This window comes from Trichoderma asperellum, chromosome 2 (genome assembly GCF_020647865.1).
Source record: "Trichoderma asperellum chromosome 2, complete sequence".
In the NCBI taxonomy this organism is placed as follows: Eukaryota; Fungi; Ascomycota; class Sordariomycetes; order Hypocreales; family Hypocreaceae; genus Trichoderma; species Trichoderma asperellum.
Genome location: NC_089416.1, coordinates 3,664,095 through 3,678,631, shown reverse-complemented (window position 1 = coordinate 3,678,631; position 14,537 = coordinate 3,664,095). Strand labels below are relative to the sequence as shown.

General features: G+C 46.5%; 3 protein-coding genes and 2 non-coding genes across 5 annotated transcripts; 3 read left to right on the top strand and 2 right to left on the bottom strand.

The window, feature by feature from the left end:
- Positions 1–439: 439 nt before the first annotated feature.
- Positions 440–1,741, top strand: TrAFT101_003507 (uncharacterized protein). Its single transcript, XM_024907363.2, has one exon. It carries the CDS (start codon positions 565–567, stop codon positions 1,471–1,473), a length of 909 nt encoding a protein of 302 aa, XP_024766730.1. The 5' UTR covers positions 440–564; the 3' UTR covers positions 1,474–1,741.
- Positions 1,742–2,544: 803 nt separating this feature from the next.
- TrAFT101_003506 lies at positions 2,545–2,640 on the bottom strand. The gene has a single exon. It is a non-coding gene; the product is annotated as a tRNA-Lys (tRNA).
- A 774-nt stretch (positions 2,641–3,414) lies between these two features.
- Positions 3,415–5,019, bottom strand: TrAFT101_003505 (uncharacterized protein; the record flags this gene model as incomplete). The annotated part of the gene is made up of 2 exons (XM_066126909.1): positions 3,415–4,184; positions 4,215–5,019. 2 exons carry the CDS (start codon positions 5,017–5,019, stop codon positions 3,415–3,417), a joined length of 1,575 nt encoding a protein of 524 aa, XP_065983016.1.
- Positions 5,020–11,710: 6,691 nt separating this feature from the next.
- On the top strand, positions 11,711–13,356 carry GNA2 (G-Protein alpha subunit; the record flags this gene model as incomplete). Its single annotated transcript, XM_024903201.2, has 5 exons — positions 11,711–11,828; positions 12,038–12,222; positions 12,411–12,568; positions 12,693–12,951; positions 13,012–13,356. The coding sequence occupies 5 exons, from the start codon at positions 11,711–11,713 to the stop codon at positions 13,354–13,356; spliced, it is 1,065 nt and encodes a 354-aa protein (XP_024766734.1).
- A 1,093-nt stretch (positions 13,357–14,449) lies between these two features.
- On the top strand, positions 14,450–14,521 carry TrAFT101_003503. Its single transcript has one exon. It is a non-coding gene; the product is annotated as a tRNA-Met (tRNA).
- The last annotated feature ends 16 nt before the right edge of the window (positions 14,522–14,537 follow it).

Sequence of the window (14,537 nt, the reverse complement as noted above, 5' to 3'; positions counted from 1 at the left end):
TCACTATTTTTCATAACAGCAACCAGACTCGCTATGATCACTAGCGAAAATGGCTCCTGCTCCCAGCTTTAATAGTATACATGAGTAATCCCTACAAATATATCCTATATATATCTGGTCCTTGCCTAATCACCTCCATTACCCCGCTGATTCTATTTTAATTCTCTCGCTCTCCGATATTTATATTAGTTAACTGTATACACCCCTTGGGATCGTTAGTAATTAATCGGCCAAGTTTATTATAACCAAGCATTCGCTAGGGATATCAGCAATTGTAGCTAAATAGATAAAATTTTAATACTATTTTAGAAAATCTACATAAAGATTTAGGATTTATCTTGCTGACTTGCCACTCTAATGTATATATGATGAGCTGCTAATGTCCTTTATGCATGCGGAGATTCCCAGAAGGAACCAACGGATAGCCACCCTCCGGAATACCATGTGGCAGTTGCTATTTTAACACAACCTCTTCCCGAATACTACATGGCCTTCCACTTACAAATCCTCTAGTTTCCTAGACTCTAGGTTATACTCTCTGAGTACTATAACGGGTCAACCACCATGGCAACCGGAATGAAGTTTTCTGGCGCCTTCTTTACAACCAAACATCACTCCTCGACGTACGACTACATTTCCCCACTAAAGCTAAACCTAGCCGGCAGACGCGTTCTAATCACCGGCGCAGCATGGGAGGACGGAGTCGGGTATGCCACAGCCACAGCTTTCGCGCGTGCCGGAGCGTCTGCAATTGCTGTAGCTGATCTTCACGGCGTGTCAGACGATCTAGGAGCCAAGTTGAAGCTGGCCGCGGCGCAAGCTGGACGCCCAGAGCCCCTAGTTCTAAGCTGTACTGTTGACATCGCAAGGCAAGACAGTGTTCAAGCTATGTACAACATCGTGTCACAAGGCTTTGATGGGTGTCTGGATATCATCGTCAACAACGCGGCTCACATGGAACCATATAAGCCACTACTTGATCAAGACCCGGATGTGAACTGGCGAACATGGGAGGTTAACGTCCGCGGACTCTTGAATATGGCGCGCGCATTCCTGCCCTTGCAACTGTCGACCCGTTCTACCACCGACGGGCTATGTATTATGATTAATGTAGCCTCTTCAGGCGCATTGAGTGCTCGTCCCACAAGCGGCAGTTATCGAAGTTCAAAGCTTGCGATACTGAGGTGGACCGAGTCCTTGCAGTTGGAATACGGTGATCAAGGACTCTTGGCATTCTGTGTCAATCCGGGTGCAATTAAGACAAAGATTACCGAGAACGCGCCCGAAAAGATGCGGGATTCATTGCCGGATCGACCGGACATAGCTGGTGATACGATCGCATGGTTGGCTGCTGAGCGCAGGGAGTGGTTGGGTGGGAGATACGTAAGCTGCCCATGGGACATGGAGGAGCTCATGAGTAAGAAAGACGAGATCATCGAGCAGGATAAGCTCAAGATGAGGATGGTATTTTAAGCCCTCCAGGGATAGGTGTGCATTCGACTGAGAAATTGCTTTCAGTTCGATGCATGACATAAATGACAGCAGCTCTGCGGCCGCATTGTCTGTTTTCTATATTTATTCAAAGGATATGAGCCATGTGGTTGCTACCGCGCTCTAAGATCCCGCATATTGAGTGTTTGCGTTATTCCGCTCTCATCAATCCGACGATGTCTTCTTCCTTGCCATCCAATAGTTCGAGATACTCTAGAATAGGCAATATCTTATTGTTCAAATATGCGGCTGCTTGTGTGATCGAAAGCGGAAGGTAGGCAAGCTTCTGAAGCAGCTTCATCGTCGTCACCTCATTGCAAAACGAGCCTTTCTGAATCACGGCCACAAAAGCCACAGCGCGACCCATTAAGCGACACTTAATTTGCCTTCTACTGTATGTACCTTATGAGTGTACAGATGGGATGAGTAAGAATCAGCTCTTTGTCCCTTGTTATATTATTTCAGAGAGGTACATTAAGGTATATGTCAAGTGCTGCCTGTTGGCTTCTTGTGGACTCAAGCTGCCCCTCCTAAAATAATTAACTAAAATGTTTAGGGACACTAATTCCGCCTTTCACTGTATTAACTTGCTTTATGCTATGTTAATTATACAGATGCACTGCAAAATTCTTAAGCGATGTAACTTTTGCTATCTGCTATCTAAAATGCGTTTCCCATTCTGAAAGTTGAAAACTTAATCCCCCAGAATCCACCTACCCTGAAACCAATACCTGCATCCATACTTTCCTCTCTTCCTCCAGTGTAAGATTGTGAATGCAATTACATCTTATGTCTCTACGTCAGTATGCTGTAATACCTCGTTCCAACGGCAATCAGTATCTGCATCAGTAATCTTCCATCTTGTAAGCATATGATCTGTATTTACAACCGAAACTATCATCGGATTCCACTTCCACTTCCTGGGTGACCATAGAAATGCATCAATCATGTTGCAAAAAGTAAAGAGTGGAGACATATGGGGTTAATAGTGCCAAAATACAAAATTTAGCAAAAGAAAAAAAAAGAAACCAATCGAATTGGAAATATAGGAAAAGCCCAACGCGGGGGTCGAACCCGCAACCTTGAGATTGTAATACAGAATGTGTAACTCATAAGAGTCTCACGCTCTACCGATTGAGCTAGCCGGGCAGACTAGATTGTTGAATGGATCGGATGGATAAATTATCTATGATGGTTTGCTCAAAGGGCACCCCAAACATCGCTGGTCGTTTAATACCTGAGCTGAGGTAGCCATCGTAACAATGCTCCCCTTGACGTGTTAGATTGGCTCTGATCTGCTCTCTCTTGCAGACAGCAAGGTACATGCGCGCTAGATGATACAGGCGGCCTAAACCACATGCAATCACTAGGCAGGTAACCGTGAGGCGGGCTTCTCGAACGGTAGCTCCTAGTTTAGAGCGAGTCGCAAACACCAGCAGACAGCAATGTTGGGGCGAGACTGACTTTACCTTCTTTCGGATCCTGAGACTAATAGTCCAATACACTGTCATGATTATTGAAGACTTTTTATGTATCAATGATCTTCAAAGCCCAATTTAGGGCGTGTATTGGCCTCAAGTGCATGATATATATAAACTTATGGTCCGTCCGTAAGATACTTGCAAACGTTCGAGAAATCTTGCTTGGATATCATTATCTGCAGCTTTCTTTTCCACATTCTGTGAGATTGAAATTAATATCTCTCCTGGGCATGACCCATAGAAGCTGAGAGGCAACTCCTTTCTGCGCTCTGTATGTCTTGTGCCGCAAAATGAAGATGGTTGGCTAGTACATGTTGGTGCAAAGTATCAGGAATCAAGATACTCAGAAGTTTTCTTGTCACGGATGTTCTCTAGAGGTACTGCAAAATTGATTGATTGATTGATTGGCGTGTAACAGGTTGACGTTTATTACTAAATAGTATCAATCGCTATTAAATATGTCATGAAACCAATGATAGTTACAATCTCTCTGTATCTGTTGTAATGAAATAGGCCGGACTACCAGCTCTGAAACGCTCAGTCTGACTATTGCGTCACCATGAGACAGAATATCATCACTTTCAAGCGCCTCATATACAATAGTAAGTCCAGAGCCACAACATCTGGCCATGACGGCTTCCCAAGTCCTAATGACTGAAGGCTGCAGGATGAGATCCCATGTACTTTTCCAAGTAATAATAGCAGGCTGATCTTCTCCAAGTAGCTCGTATTTAAAAAGAGCCGCGAGCTTCTCTCGTCCGTTCCATATTTCCATAGTCTTGAGTTTCGGCATACGAGTAGCTGCCAATCCTGCTCGTTTAAGCATATTCATGATGTGTTGGTGACTCTGGTCTGGCGCCAACAGTTGTGAAGTAAGAACCAGCGATGTCAAGTTGGGCCACTTCTGTGAGGAGGGGTCATGCGTGTTGAAGAAGTCCCAAGCGTCCACCATAAATGATCCTGAGAGGGATTCAAGGTTGAGGCTGACTTTCAAAAGCATTCGACCAAGAGCAGTACTTGGGGTCCGGATAGGCTCGCATTCATAATTGAAGATTTCTTCGTACTGCTGGTTAAAATTTTCGAAGATTGTCAAGTTTCTTAGTTCTGTAGAGGTAAGGTACTGGAGAAGACCGAGGTGAGTTATATCAAGGGTAAAAGTCAGTAACAGCGATCCGGCAGACAGTGTAGTAGTAATACACGTTGCATAATGTGCTTAACAGTACGCGTAATGGAAATGCTTACATTCATCCCTAGATTCCTGTTCTTCATCGGCCCACTCCCTCCAAGGCTCGTAGTGAAGCCCACGTAACCTAGGAAGGCGAGCAAGCATCTGAGCAAGCGTCCGAGGCTTCCAACGGCGGCGATTCTGTTGACGTAATAACACATTGGTTACTGCTGAGACCAAGGGCAATCGCTGCCACCATTCATCCTCTTGTTTATCGTGATCAAATGGACCGAGGGTCATAATGTCTCCGAAGACTTTCAAAAGAGCATAGTCTGGCGAAATCAATCCCAAAGGACTGGTCACCCAATCATGTGGATCATCAGCAGCTCTAACCAGGCCTGTTTGCTCAACCTCTTGGCCAGGGTCACTCGTGCTCCATGGGGTATCGGGCTCAAAGGTAAGATGCGGAAACCAATGCTCCGAGTCGCTAGGAGAGTAGACAGTGATATCAAGTGATAAGTTGTTACTCGACTCCCATGTACTGAGGACTGAGAAAAGATTATGTATTGCTGTCACGATAAGCGTATTTTCTCTGGGGCTTGTAGTAAAGACTTCCGCTTCATGTGCGCATGTTGTGCAATCGTATCGTTCAAGTTCCAAGCAGAGCCACAGGTAGCGCACAAGAGATCGATTGCGAGATGTCATTGCATCAAACTCGGCGAGACGTGACTCCGTCAGTCTAATTCGCGCAAAGGTGTGTTGCTCAATTTTTTCTTGCCATGTACGCGACACTGTAGCGAAGTTGGCTAACTTTCCGCCATCCTGAATTAGATTTTGCAGTATAATATACTGGATTTCTATGGGAAACACGGGACAAGACATCTTGCTGGCTATAGTTGTAGTTAGTCTTGATTATATTGATACCAAGTAAAGAAGGGATGCAAATCTTGGGAGGAAGAGGGTAGGGAGGAAAAAGTCTATAAAATAATATATCAAAGGCTAGGTTCATGAAAGGACGGGTGGATCGAGGCTTTTATTTAAGATATACAATATTAACCACCAGTTGATAATCCTGTCGAAGCTCAACAAGTTCGTGGAATAAAGTTTTGAAGGCTTGCCCCCTGCTGGATCATAACTTGATTTGTGTTTGTTTATATACGAAGTAGGTGGAATTGTTACGTGTCTCCAATAGTTAAAATAATAACGAGAGGGAGAAGGATACCTAGGAGTTGTTGGGTTATTCTGTATGGCCATAGGGGCCGGCGCACAGCGTTCTGAGGAGGTGATCTCCTTCTATGTTAGCGAACTAGTGACACGTTGCCCCTCAAAACAGGCCCATTAGACAACAGAAGACATTTGGATATTATGTTGAGTGTAACCACTGAAGCTGCTCCTTTCTTTGTATATCATATTGTGGCCTGGCACTTCGTTTGTAACAAATTATTGGAGTTGGTTTTAAGAGACACCGCCTAACAATTACCATCCGCCAATAACTAGTTAAATCATTATCTATTCTCCCTTGAGCGATATATTTTATTTGCATCCGGGGTGAGTAGGTCTAGGGAGTGGAGCTCTCTTGGTCGTGGTAGCACGGCCGCCACTGCCCATCTATCTTCTCTCAAAGATTGCGCAGTCAGGGTTCCGTCTAGGTTGGCGATAGAGAAAGCTTCGTTGTAATCGTTTACTAGACTGCCTTTTTGCAAATTTCTTGCCTAAATAGCTTGAATTAACGAATATTTCGTAAGATAATAGGAATAATTTGGTGGCAATGTCTTGGGATGGCAGTACTACCTCCCTGTCCGTCTAGTACACATACATGTGTATGCTCAATCAGGTTAATTAAACGACCATTCAATACAGAACTGCTCTATCAAAATTTTAAAAGGCCACCCTTTTTTCACGCAAAACGGTGGAGGATAGAAAGCTCAAAGAAGGCAGCATAGACATAGCTACTGTCAGAATTTTGTATGGCTACTCCTTGCGACGAGGCAATCTCGAACTGGACTAGATCACGACTAGGTCAGCATGCCTTTACGGCAGGTCAAATGACTTACGATGATCTAGATGACGGCTACGATTGGTTTCTTTCCCTTTGGGGCAATTCAGCACAATGTTGGGGTTGGCTGCAGGTAGCGATAGTCATAGAGAAGTTGCTGGTGGAGGTTGAAGTGCTTCTGAGTCACCATGTCATCTGAGACACTAAAAAAAAAAAAAAAAAAAAAAAAAAAAGCTTCTTTTTCTGGAATTTCTTAGCGGCTAACACCGACATTCCTTCATTGTTATGGGATGCCAAGGTCGCATCACAGCTGCTTTTGGTTCAATGCCCGATGTAAGAATGGTCAGCTCAGAGTGGCATGGGTGTATCGAGTGAAGACGAATCCTGGAGATATCGGTGATCCTTGATCGTAGCCTTGTATAGAATTTGTTCACCTGCTTCAGTAGGGGAGAAGACTGTTTGTCTCCTTTCAGTTTAAAGACAACATCAGGGACAAGGGGCGGCTAAATGGCTGGACTATTGGTTGTTGGCTGCAGCAGTAGTACTGTATATATCAAGGGTGCTTCGAGCTACAATGACATGAACGTAAACTCCACTAATCTACAGTAGGTGACGTGCAATACTAGATCGGTTGAATAAGTTTTACTAGGCGAGTGAATACAACAGCATTTATGTGCTTAGCAGCATGAGACTACCCTAAAATAGACGACACAAATTATAAAAGGAATTAAGCCTTTTCATTTACCTTTTTACAAACAAACGAAAAGACTATATCTATATATCTAGCCATCAAACTATTTGCAAGTGAGAAGTTGGCGGCAGCAAATATCGATTATTAACCTATAGGTGCATTCAACTTGATGTAAGACTGCAAGATGCGATGAGTATATGCAAGCAGTGAACTAGAGGCGGAGATAGTATGACGTATCAGCGAATGCGGAGCGGAAGACTGAGGTTCGGAGTAACATCCATCAGGAATCTGGCATTACAAAGCACCTGTGATGGTGTTATCAACCGAATCGCCCAGAATCTGACCATTGCGGAGACGAGAAGCTGCACAAACGCTCTTCTTCCAGGGTATACGAGTAGGCGTACAGCGGAATTCAACGATTCAACCGCAGAGGCAAACAGACAATGCCTAAGCAGTCAACGCGATTCCCCGTCCCCTGTGCAGCCTAGTCTTACTCGTAGCAGTTGAGGCACCCTTTCAAATCTAGTTCAGCAGGGATGAGGCCCCCGGCCTAACTACCAACGCTACTCTATCCCGGCCATGGCGCCGATGTTTCAAATCAAACATGGCCCGCCATCGGCGCACTAATCTTTTTTCTCTCGCCCAACTCTTGACATGTCACAAATGAGCTAGTCCGGCCCAGAGCACGTTGCGAAATTGCCACGCGGTTTCCTGTGCCGCTGAGCAAATGAGGCCTCGAGACTGGGGGCGGGAAGAGGAAAAGAAAAAGAAAAAAGCTGACAGGTGACTAGGCCTGGCAGTTGGCAGCAACGCACCAGGTGAGCCAAAAGGTGCGTGAGGGAGGGTTGCACAACCCCAGAAAGAGGTTGGTGGCTTGCTGTTTTTGTTTGCCGCTTGTTTGCCTGTTTGCCATACTAATGTACATGCTGCAACGGCACAGCTGGGCTGGACTCAAAGGCCCGGGCTGAGCCATGAGCGACAGCGGGAACATATCCGGCTTGCTACGGAATACAACCGAGTCAATTCTTTAGTAGGGACTGCCAATACTCGCTAGTGGCTTCAAACAATACCAGATACAGGAGCCAATACGACAGAGTAAGTACTCCATACTATTGCTACCAGCATTCTGTATATTGCACTTACCCAACGAGGCATTTTTAGACTCACTGTTACTAAGCCAGCCCTGGCAAAACATAGGTACTCGTAATTACACGCTCGCCAGGAGAATGTTGGCCAGAAGATCGTCCTGCGGCAATGCAAAGTACGCACTACTATAGGATATCAACCCAGGTTCAAGCCCCTACGCAATGCAAAGAATGCTACAAATCACTTGCATACCCATGAAATAAGATGGGTATTCGTGAGCTTGATTTTCAAGTACTATATGTATGTACATAAGCCGTTACTTGTCCTACACACCTCGTAGCAAGTGGAGTCTATACTACAATTCTGCACGGATACTTACTCGCACATGTCTTCATGCCCTACCTACCCAAGTGCTACTTGCTAAACTTGGGCTATCAATGGCTGAGTGGGTGTGAAATGCCACTGCTTGATATACAAGGCTTGCGGGAGGACCGCCTCCAAAGCAAGGTAGCAACAGTGCCACCTTGATTAGTCCTCCTCTTCTGCGACCTCACCCACGGCTCCTCAAACTGCCGAGCCACGGTACAGCTCCAGTGTCTTGGAAGCCACGAGGCGGGCGGAGGTTGGATGCGAGACAAATGGAAACCTTAAATCTCCGTTTGCGGCCGATGCCTCCACCGACTGGAATGCGAATGACATTAGGCGGGCGCCGCGCCGTTGAGAAACGGAGTGTTATCTCGGGCCTCACTCACGATCCAGAAGGGATCATCGCCGCTACCTGCCTAGCAGGTACTGCAGTTTAGCATGCAGCACGCTAAACTGCCGCGTATAGCAGCAGTTCTTACAACAGGAGCCACTCTGTATGTACGGATACACGCAGCTGTGCTATGGCGGCTCGTATGCAAAAAGAACCCAGACTAATTATTATTAGAGGAGGCGGCTCACACTAAGGATAGGACATTAACCGGCTGTCCTTTTTCACACTAGCACACATAGAAACTACATAGTTGTAGTGTACATACCTGGTACTAGTACGAGTCGTAGTCGTTGATTATTAGCAAGCTCTGACATGCTCTTAAAAAAGTTGAACCAAACTACAAATTGTGTATACCTCCTACATTACATGCCGTGTGTAGCATTTACATGTACCATCACCAAACTCCACTCAGCACGCGAAGGGCGGAGAGCCTCCCCTGGCACGGGCCGCCTTTTGCCACGGCTGTGTCAAGCAAGTCTCTTCACTTGCAAAAGTAAAACCGGAATTTTCTTTTTCTCTTTCTTTTTCTGAAGGAGGTTTATGCATGCTATACTATAAACGCTCAGGATATCTTAGAAAAACAGCCACGCGGTTTCGAATCTCCAGTGGCTGAGACGGACGAGGTTGGCTAGTGGAACGCTGACGTTATGGGCATTGAGCTGCATCCTTCGTCATCAGATGTCACTTTTATCTTAAAACCCCAAATCGAACCAAAGGGCTAGTTCCTCCCTACATAACATATAGCCGATATCTTCATGCTTACCCGCATCAAGCCACACCACGCTGCAGAAAAATGCTAGCACTAGCACCATCACCACTACCGCTCCATATCCCGAGAAGCAAGGGCGATTGTGTTGCTGCACTCCGTAGAACAGCTTGTGGTCGACTGGGTTTTGAGTCAAGCGGTGCAAACTCGGACGTCTTGGGATGGGGATATTGATTGCTTGGTGCCCGACTAGTGCACCGCAATGCTCGCAGTATGGTATGATCTGGTATGTATTGCTACTACTGCTATCAAACACGAATTTTTTTCGCTTCTCTTGTTTTCTTTTTGTGGTGGCGCTGCCGTCCCCCATTAGTAGGTAGAGTAGTTTGTCGTCTTGGGTAGCAGCGCAAAGTAGCAGCGCATGAATCCTGCGAATCGGGCTCGTCAGCAGGCTGCGGCCGACTCTGTGTGTTCTTGGTCCATGCTCACGTCGTACATGCACATGGCCGCAGATGAAGTGCTCGAAAAAAAGCAGGATTCTTGCTGCCAGTGCGATGTGTTGTGCACTCATCAGGATGGCAAAAGACTGCCTACAAGACCTACAAGTATATTGCTGTGAGCATGCGATATTCGTACCTACAGTGGAACCATTTTCGTGGCTCTTACTCGTACACAAGCCACTACTGCTATTTTTCCCATCTTCTATATACTTTTACGTATTTCCTATTCCACTTCGGCAAAATTTTCTTCGTCTCTCTCTTCTCTTTTTATACCACAACGCGTCTCCGCATCGCCCAACCAGACAGCCATACTGCAGGGATAGCCAGTATCCTTCATGTCATGCCACGCCCATGCCACGAGTCGTCTCGATCCGCCATTCTGGTAGTCACCACAATGAAGTTGGTGTGCAAAAACGTGTGCGCTGCATGCAGGGACCACTAATATGGAGTTGAAGATGAGGAGCTCAGGTGGCACAGCAGGTCAATAGCTGTGCGGAGTGTGTCGCCGGAGGTATCGTGTACCTGGGCCATGGCAACGACTTTGGCCCGTCTGGTACTGGCGACTTCGGCCGTCTCTGTCCCGCTGCTCCCGTAGAGTGCGCTTTGCTGCAAATGGCATGCCATAAGTTAGTAGCCGATACGACCCAACTCAGCGCCGACCTGCATAAGTGACAGTACTGTCTACTCAGCTCTTGACTTGCGTTGAGGAACTTTGGCACTACGCAGAGCCAGCTGAGGCGATACTATCCCAATGCTGCCAATGCGCGCTGCAGGTGCCCCTAATTTCGCGCCGTTTCAAAGTATCCTCTGGTTTTCGGCCGAGTAGCATCCAGGTACCGGTTTGGCGAGTCCACCAAGAGCCCCTTATTTGCCCCCCCCAGCAGTGCGCCATCGAAGGCCGCTAGAGCGTCTTGGTGTCTCGAACAGAAGCTCGATGGCAGGCTCGGCTGCAGCAGACACTAAAATGGGCCCTGGTCGCTGCATGCTGGCACATTGAATAGGGCGGAGCCTCCCAGGGACCCCCATGCCAAATGCCATGCTTCAGCGGCAGCTTGCTCAATACAGGTTCGTTGGACTCCTGCTGTAAGAAATCCATCCCCCGAGAGCAGAAACAGGCGGTTGCGTTTGGCCATCCCCGGCTGCTGTGGATGGGGACGAGCAAATCCCGATTCTGCCGCATCTTCGCATCTCTCGTTTCCTTTCTCTTTTTCTCTTTTTCCTCGTCTGAACCTTACCCGTCGGTCGCCACTTTTCCGCCGCTGCCCATCTCATTAGTACGGTACAGTACGCAGTTGCTGGAAAGCTTGATCTTGGTTGTGGCCCTGCTCGGTTGAATTGCTCTTCCGTACGGCCTTTCTTCGCTTCTCCATCTGTGCCCTGATCCCCTTCACTTCGATCGACGACGAACAGCGACGATTGACGGACGTTACTCGTGCAAAGCGACGGGTCGACAGGGACCTTGAGATTGACAGGGGCTTTTCGCGCAGCATATTGACCACCATCGCGAAACAAAGGGGTCAAAAGCGAGAGAGGCAGCCTTGGAAGCACCGCTTTTCACTTCCATAGCGTCGTTTGCTGCAGTACGCCAGCAACCTTGGTCGCTAAACGAACGGTCTTTTTGCAGTTGTCATCGTGACGTCCCGGACGTACACGATTGCGCGCAATAAAAATTTTTTTCTGAACACGAAATCGAAAGGAAAGGTCTGCTACTTGTTGGCTGAAGACTTTCCGCAAATCGCTATTTCCGTGAACGCGACTCCACGGCAATTCGGCTTTGGCATATTCCTACCGGCATTTGATCACGACGACGGCCAATCTCTGGCCACACAACACCACGATGTGCTTCGGGGCTCGGAATAAGAACGAGGATGGCGAGGCTCACTCTCGAGAGCTGGATAAGGTCCTGCGCCAGGATGAGAAGCGCATGGCTAAGGAGGTGAAGCTGTTGCTGTTGGGTAAGTCTTGATTGTCATACGCCCACTATCTCGGCGTCAGCCTTAAATCAATCACATTAAATAAGGGAGGGGGGGAAGAAGAGGTGGGGAAAAGAAAGAGGAATATGTTGGAAAAGGATATGCTGAGAGAGCAGCAAGAGAACTGGATTAAGACGCATTACTGATTGGCGTCGTAATATCCAATATGCTAACGCGGATCGTCTTTATAGGTGCTGGAGAATCAGGGAAATCTACCATCCTGAAGCAGATGAAGCTCATATATGCTCAAGGCTTCAACAAAAACGAGAGGCTAGATTTCAAGCCAGTCATCTTCAACAACATTGTTCAGTCATTCAAGACCATCTCCGAGGCCATGAACGAGATGGGATTCGAATATGACAGTCCTGATAACGAGGTTAGTAGCTTTACCTCCTGTTGCGACGCCCAGGCACTTGATATGATATATATATATATATATGCCTTCTTCGCAAGCTTATTCTTGTGTCACGTCGTTCGCGGATGCTGGATGTAGCCTGAGAAGGAGCAATGGCGTACTACACGGATCGTGGCGATGAAACCTACTAACACAAATTTTATTTATAGAAACACATGGCGCACATTTTGGTTGATAGCGAAATCAGCCCAGACAGCAAGATGCCCGAGGATTACTTGGAGCCGATCAAATTGCTATGGCAAGACAGTGGTGTAATGGCCGCAATTGCCAAAGGCAACGAATACGCTCTGCATGACAATCTCACATAGTCAGTTTTATATTCTGCCTTCCCTTTGACGCTCCAGTAACCACTGCGAGGTTTTTTCATTCATTTTTATTTCATTATCATGTCGCTCTGAATACATGTATAGCCACGACTAACCCTAGCTCAGCTTCGTGACCGATATCGACCGGATATGGGCCGACGGTTATGTACCGAATGACCAGGACTTACTCCGCTCTCGGTTGAGAACCACAGGCATCATAGAAACTGTCTTTGATTTAGGCCAGTTGACATACCGCATGTTTGATGTCGGCGGCCAAAGGTCAGAACGAAAGAAGTGGATCCACTGCTTTGAGAATGTCAACTGCTTGCTCTTCCTCGTTGCTATCAGTGGTTATGACCAGTGCCTTGTGGAAGATAAGGACGGCGTAAGTGCCCAAGCGAATACAAAGTAAATGCGGCACATGAACTAACGCAGACGGCTACAGAACCAAATGAACGAAGCTCTGATGCTGTGGGAGTCCATCTCCAACTCACATTGGTTCGCCATGACGTCGTTGATCCTTTTCCTCAACAAGATGGATCTCTTCAAGGAGAAGCTGCCCAAGAGCCCGATCTCCAAATACGGCTTCACCGACTACCACGGGCCTGAAGACGACTACAAAGCAGCCAGCAAATACTTCCTCGATAAATTCCGCGCGTTAAGCAGAAACCCCGAGAAGGAGATTTACGGCCACTTCACCAACGCCACTGACACAAATTTGCTGAAAATCACAATGGGTTCCGTGCAGGACATGATTATTCAGAGAAACCTCAAAAAGTTAATACTATAAACACCCCAGTTCATCGTCTTTGTTTAATTCGTTTTGCACCGCGCTGAGAACCTTTTGCCAACTCTTTTTCAGGTTACTTATTTGAAGCGGCCTTCAATTTGCCAAAGTACTGATTATTATTATTGTCGCCTAACCTCTTCTTTCTATTTATTATCTGCCTGGGTGTCGATTTTTGATTCAACCAACACAGACGAGTTGATTCCTCGGTTTAGGCTGCCCAAATCGACTCCGGCGCCTCTTCATGCATGATTACGGCATCTTACGGCTTTCACCTTCATTATTCGTTGGCAGTAAAGCTCTCGGCTGCATTTTACGTTGTTTTGTCTTACCATATATACATTAGCGGGGATATGTCACACTCTTCCGTATTTTTACTCTATTTTACTGTTATTTATTTTTCTTTGTTTCCTTTAATATTATAGTCGTGGTCAAATAGGGGGAGGAAAGGAGATCTTTGCAGGCTTGGGGAAAAGGCAGCAAGATGTGTGGTTTGAGTTGCACATTATCAAGACTGAAGTGAAGTGAAGAGGGAATGATATGAAGTGGAACGAGAAAGAGAGGGGGAAAAGGAAACCAGGGCATCTTTTTTGGATAAAAGAAAGATATTGGTGGATTTGTTATATTTTTTTAAACCCTTCTTCAGTGATACCTAACTCTTCTTTTCTTATTTTCTTTTTCCCCCTTTGGTTACTTGACTTTGTATATCTGCAATATCAAGTGGACATGTTCAGAGAAGAACGCTTATTGCTCTACTTTTTTCTCGTTTGATGTGAAGATGGCGCGGCGGCGGCTTGGTAGCACCAGGCAGATTGATAGGCAGAAGATGCTGTTTGAAGCTTAGCTAATGAATATTTTGATGCTGGAGGCTAAAGAAGTTTGGATGCATTTATGCGACCCCTCTTAAATCGCTCATGTGCAAAAGTTGGCTATTAAATTTAATACTTGGAGAGTGCCTTGAAAATGAAAGAATGCAGCGCTGGAATATACCTACTGTAGTTGGCAGAGTTGCTGTACTCGCAAGACTCGGTTTGCTCGATTTTGGCTGTAGCTTCTTGAGCCAATTACTGCCCGCCCTAACTCAAGCAAGTCACAAAGCAATTTGGCGCAGTGGAAGCGCGCCGGGCTCATAACCCGGAGGTCGCACGATCGAAACGTGCAATTGCTACTCGCTTATCATTTTT

Bases quoted from the DNA above. Each gene is read 5' to 3' on its own strand.
- TrAFT101_003507 (XM_024907363.2), top strand. From the start codon at position 565: ATGGCAACCGGAATGAAGTTTTCTGGCGCCTTCTTTACAACCAAACAT.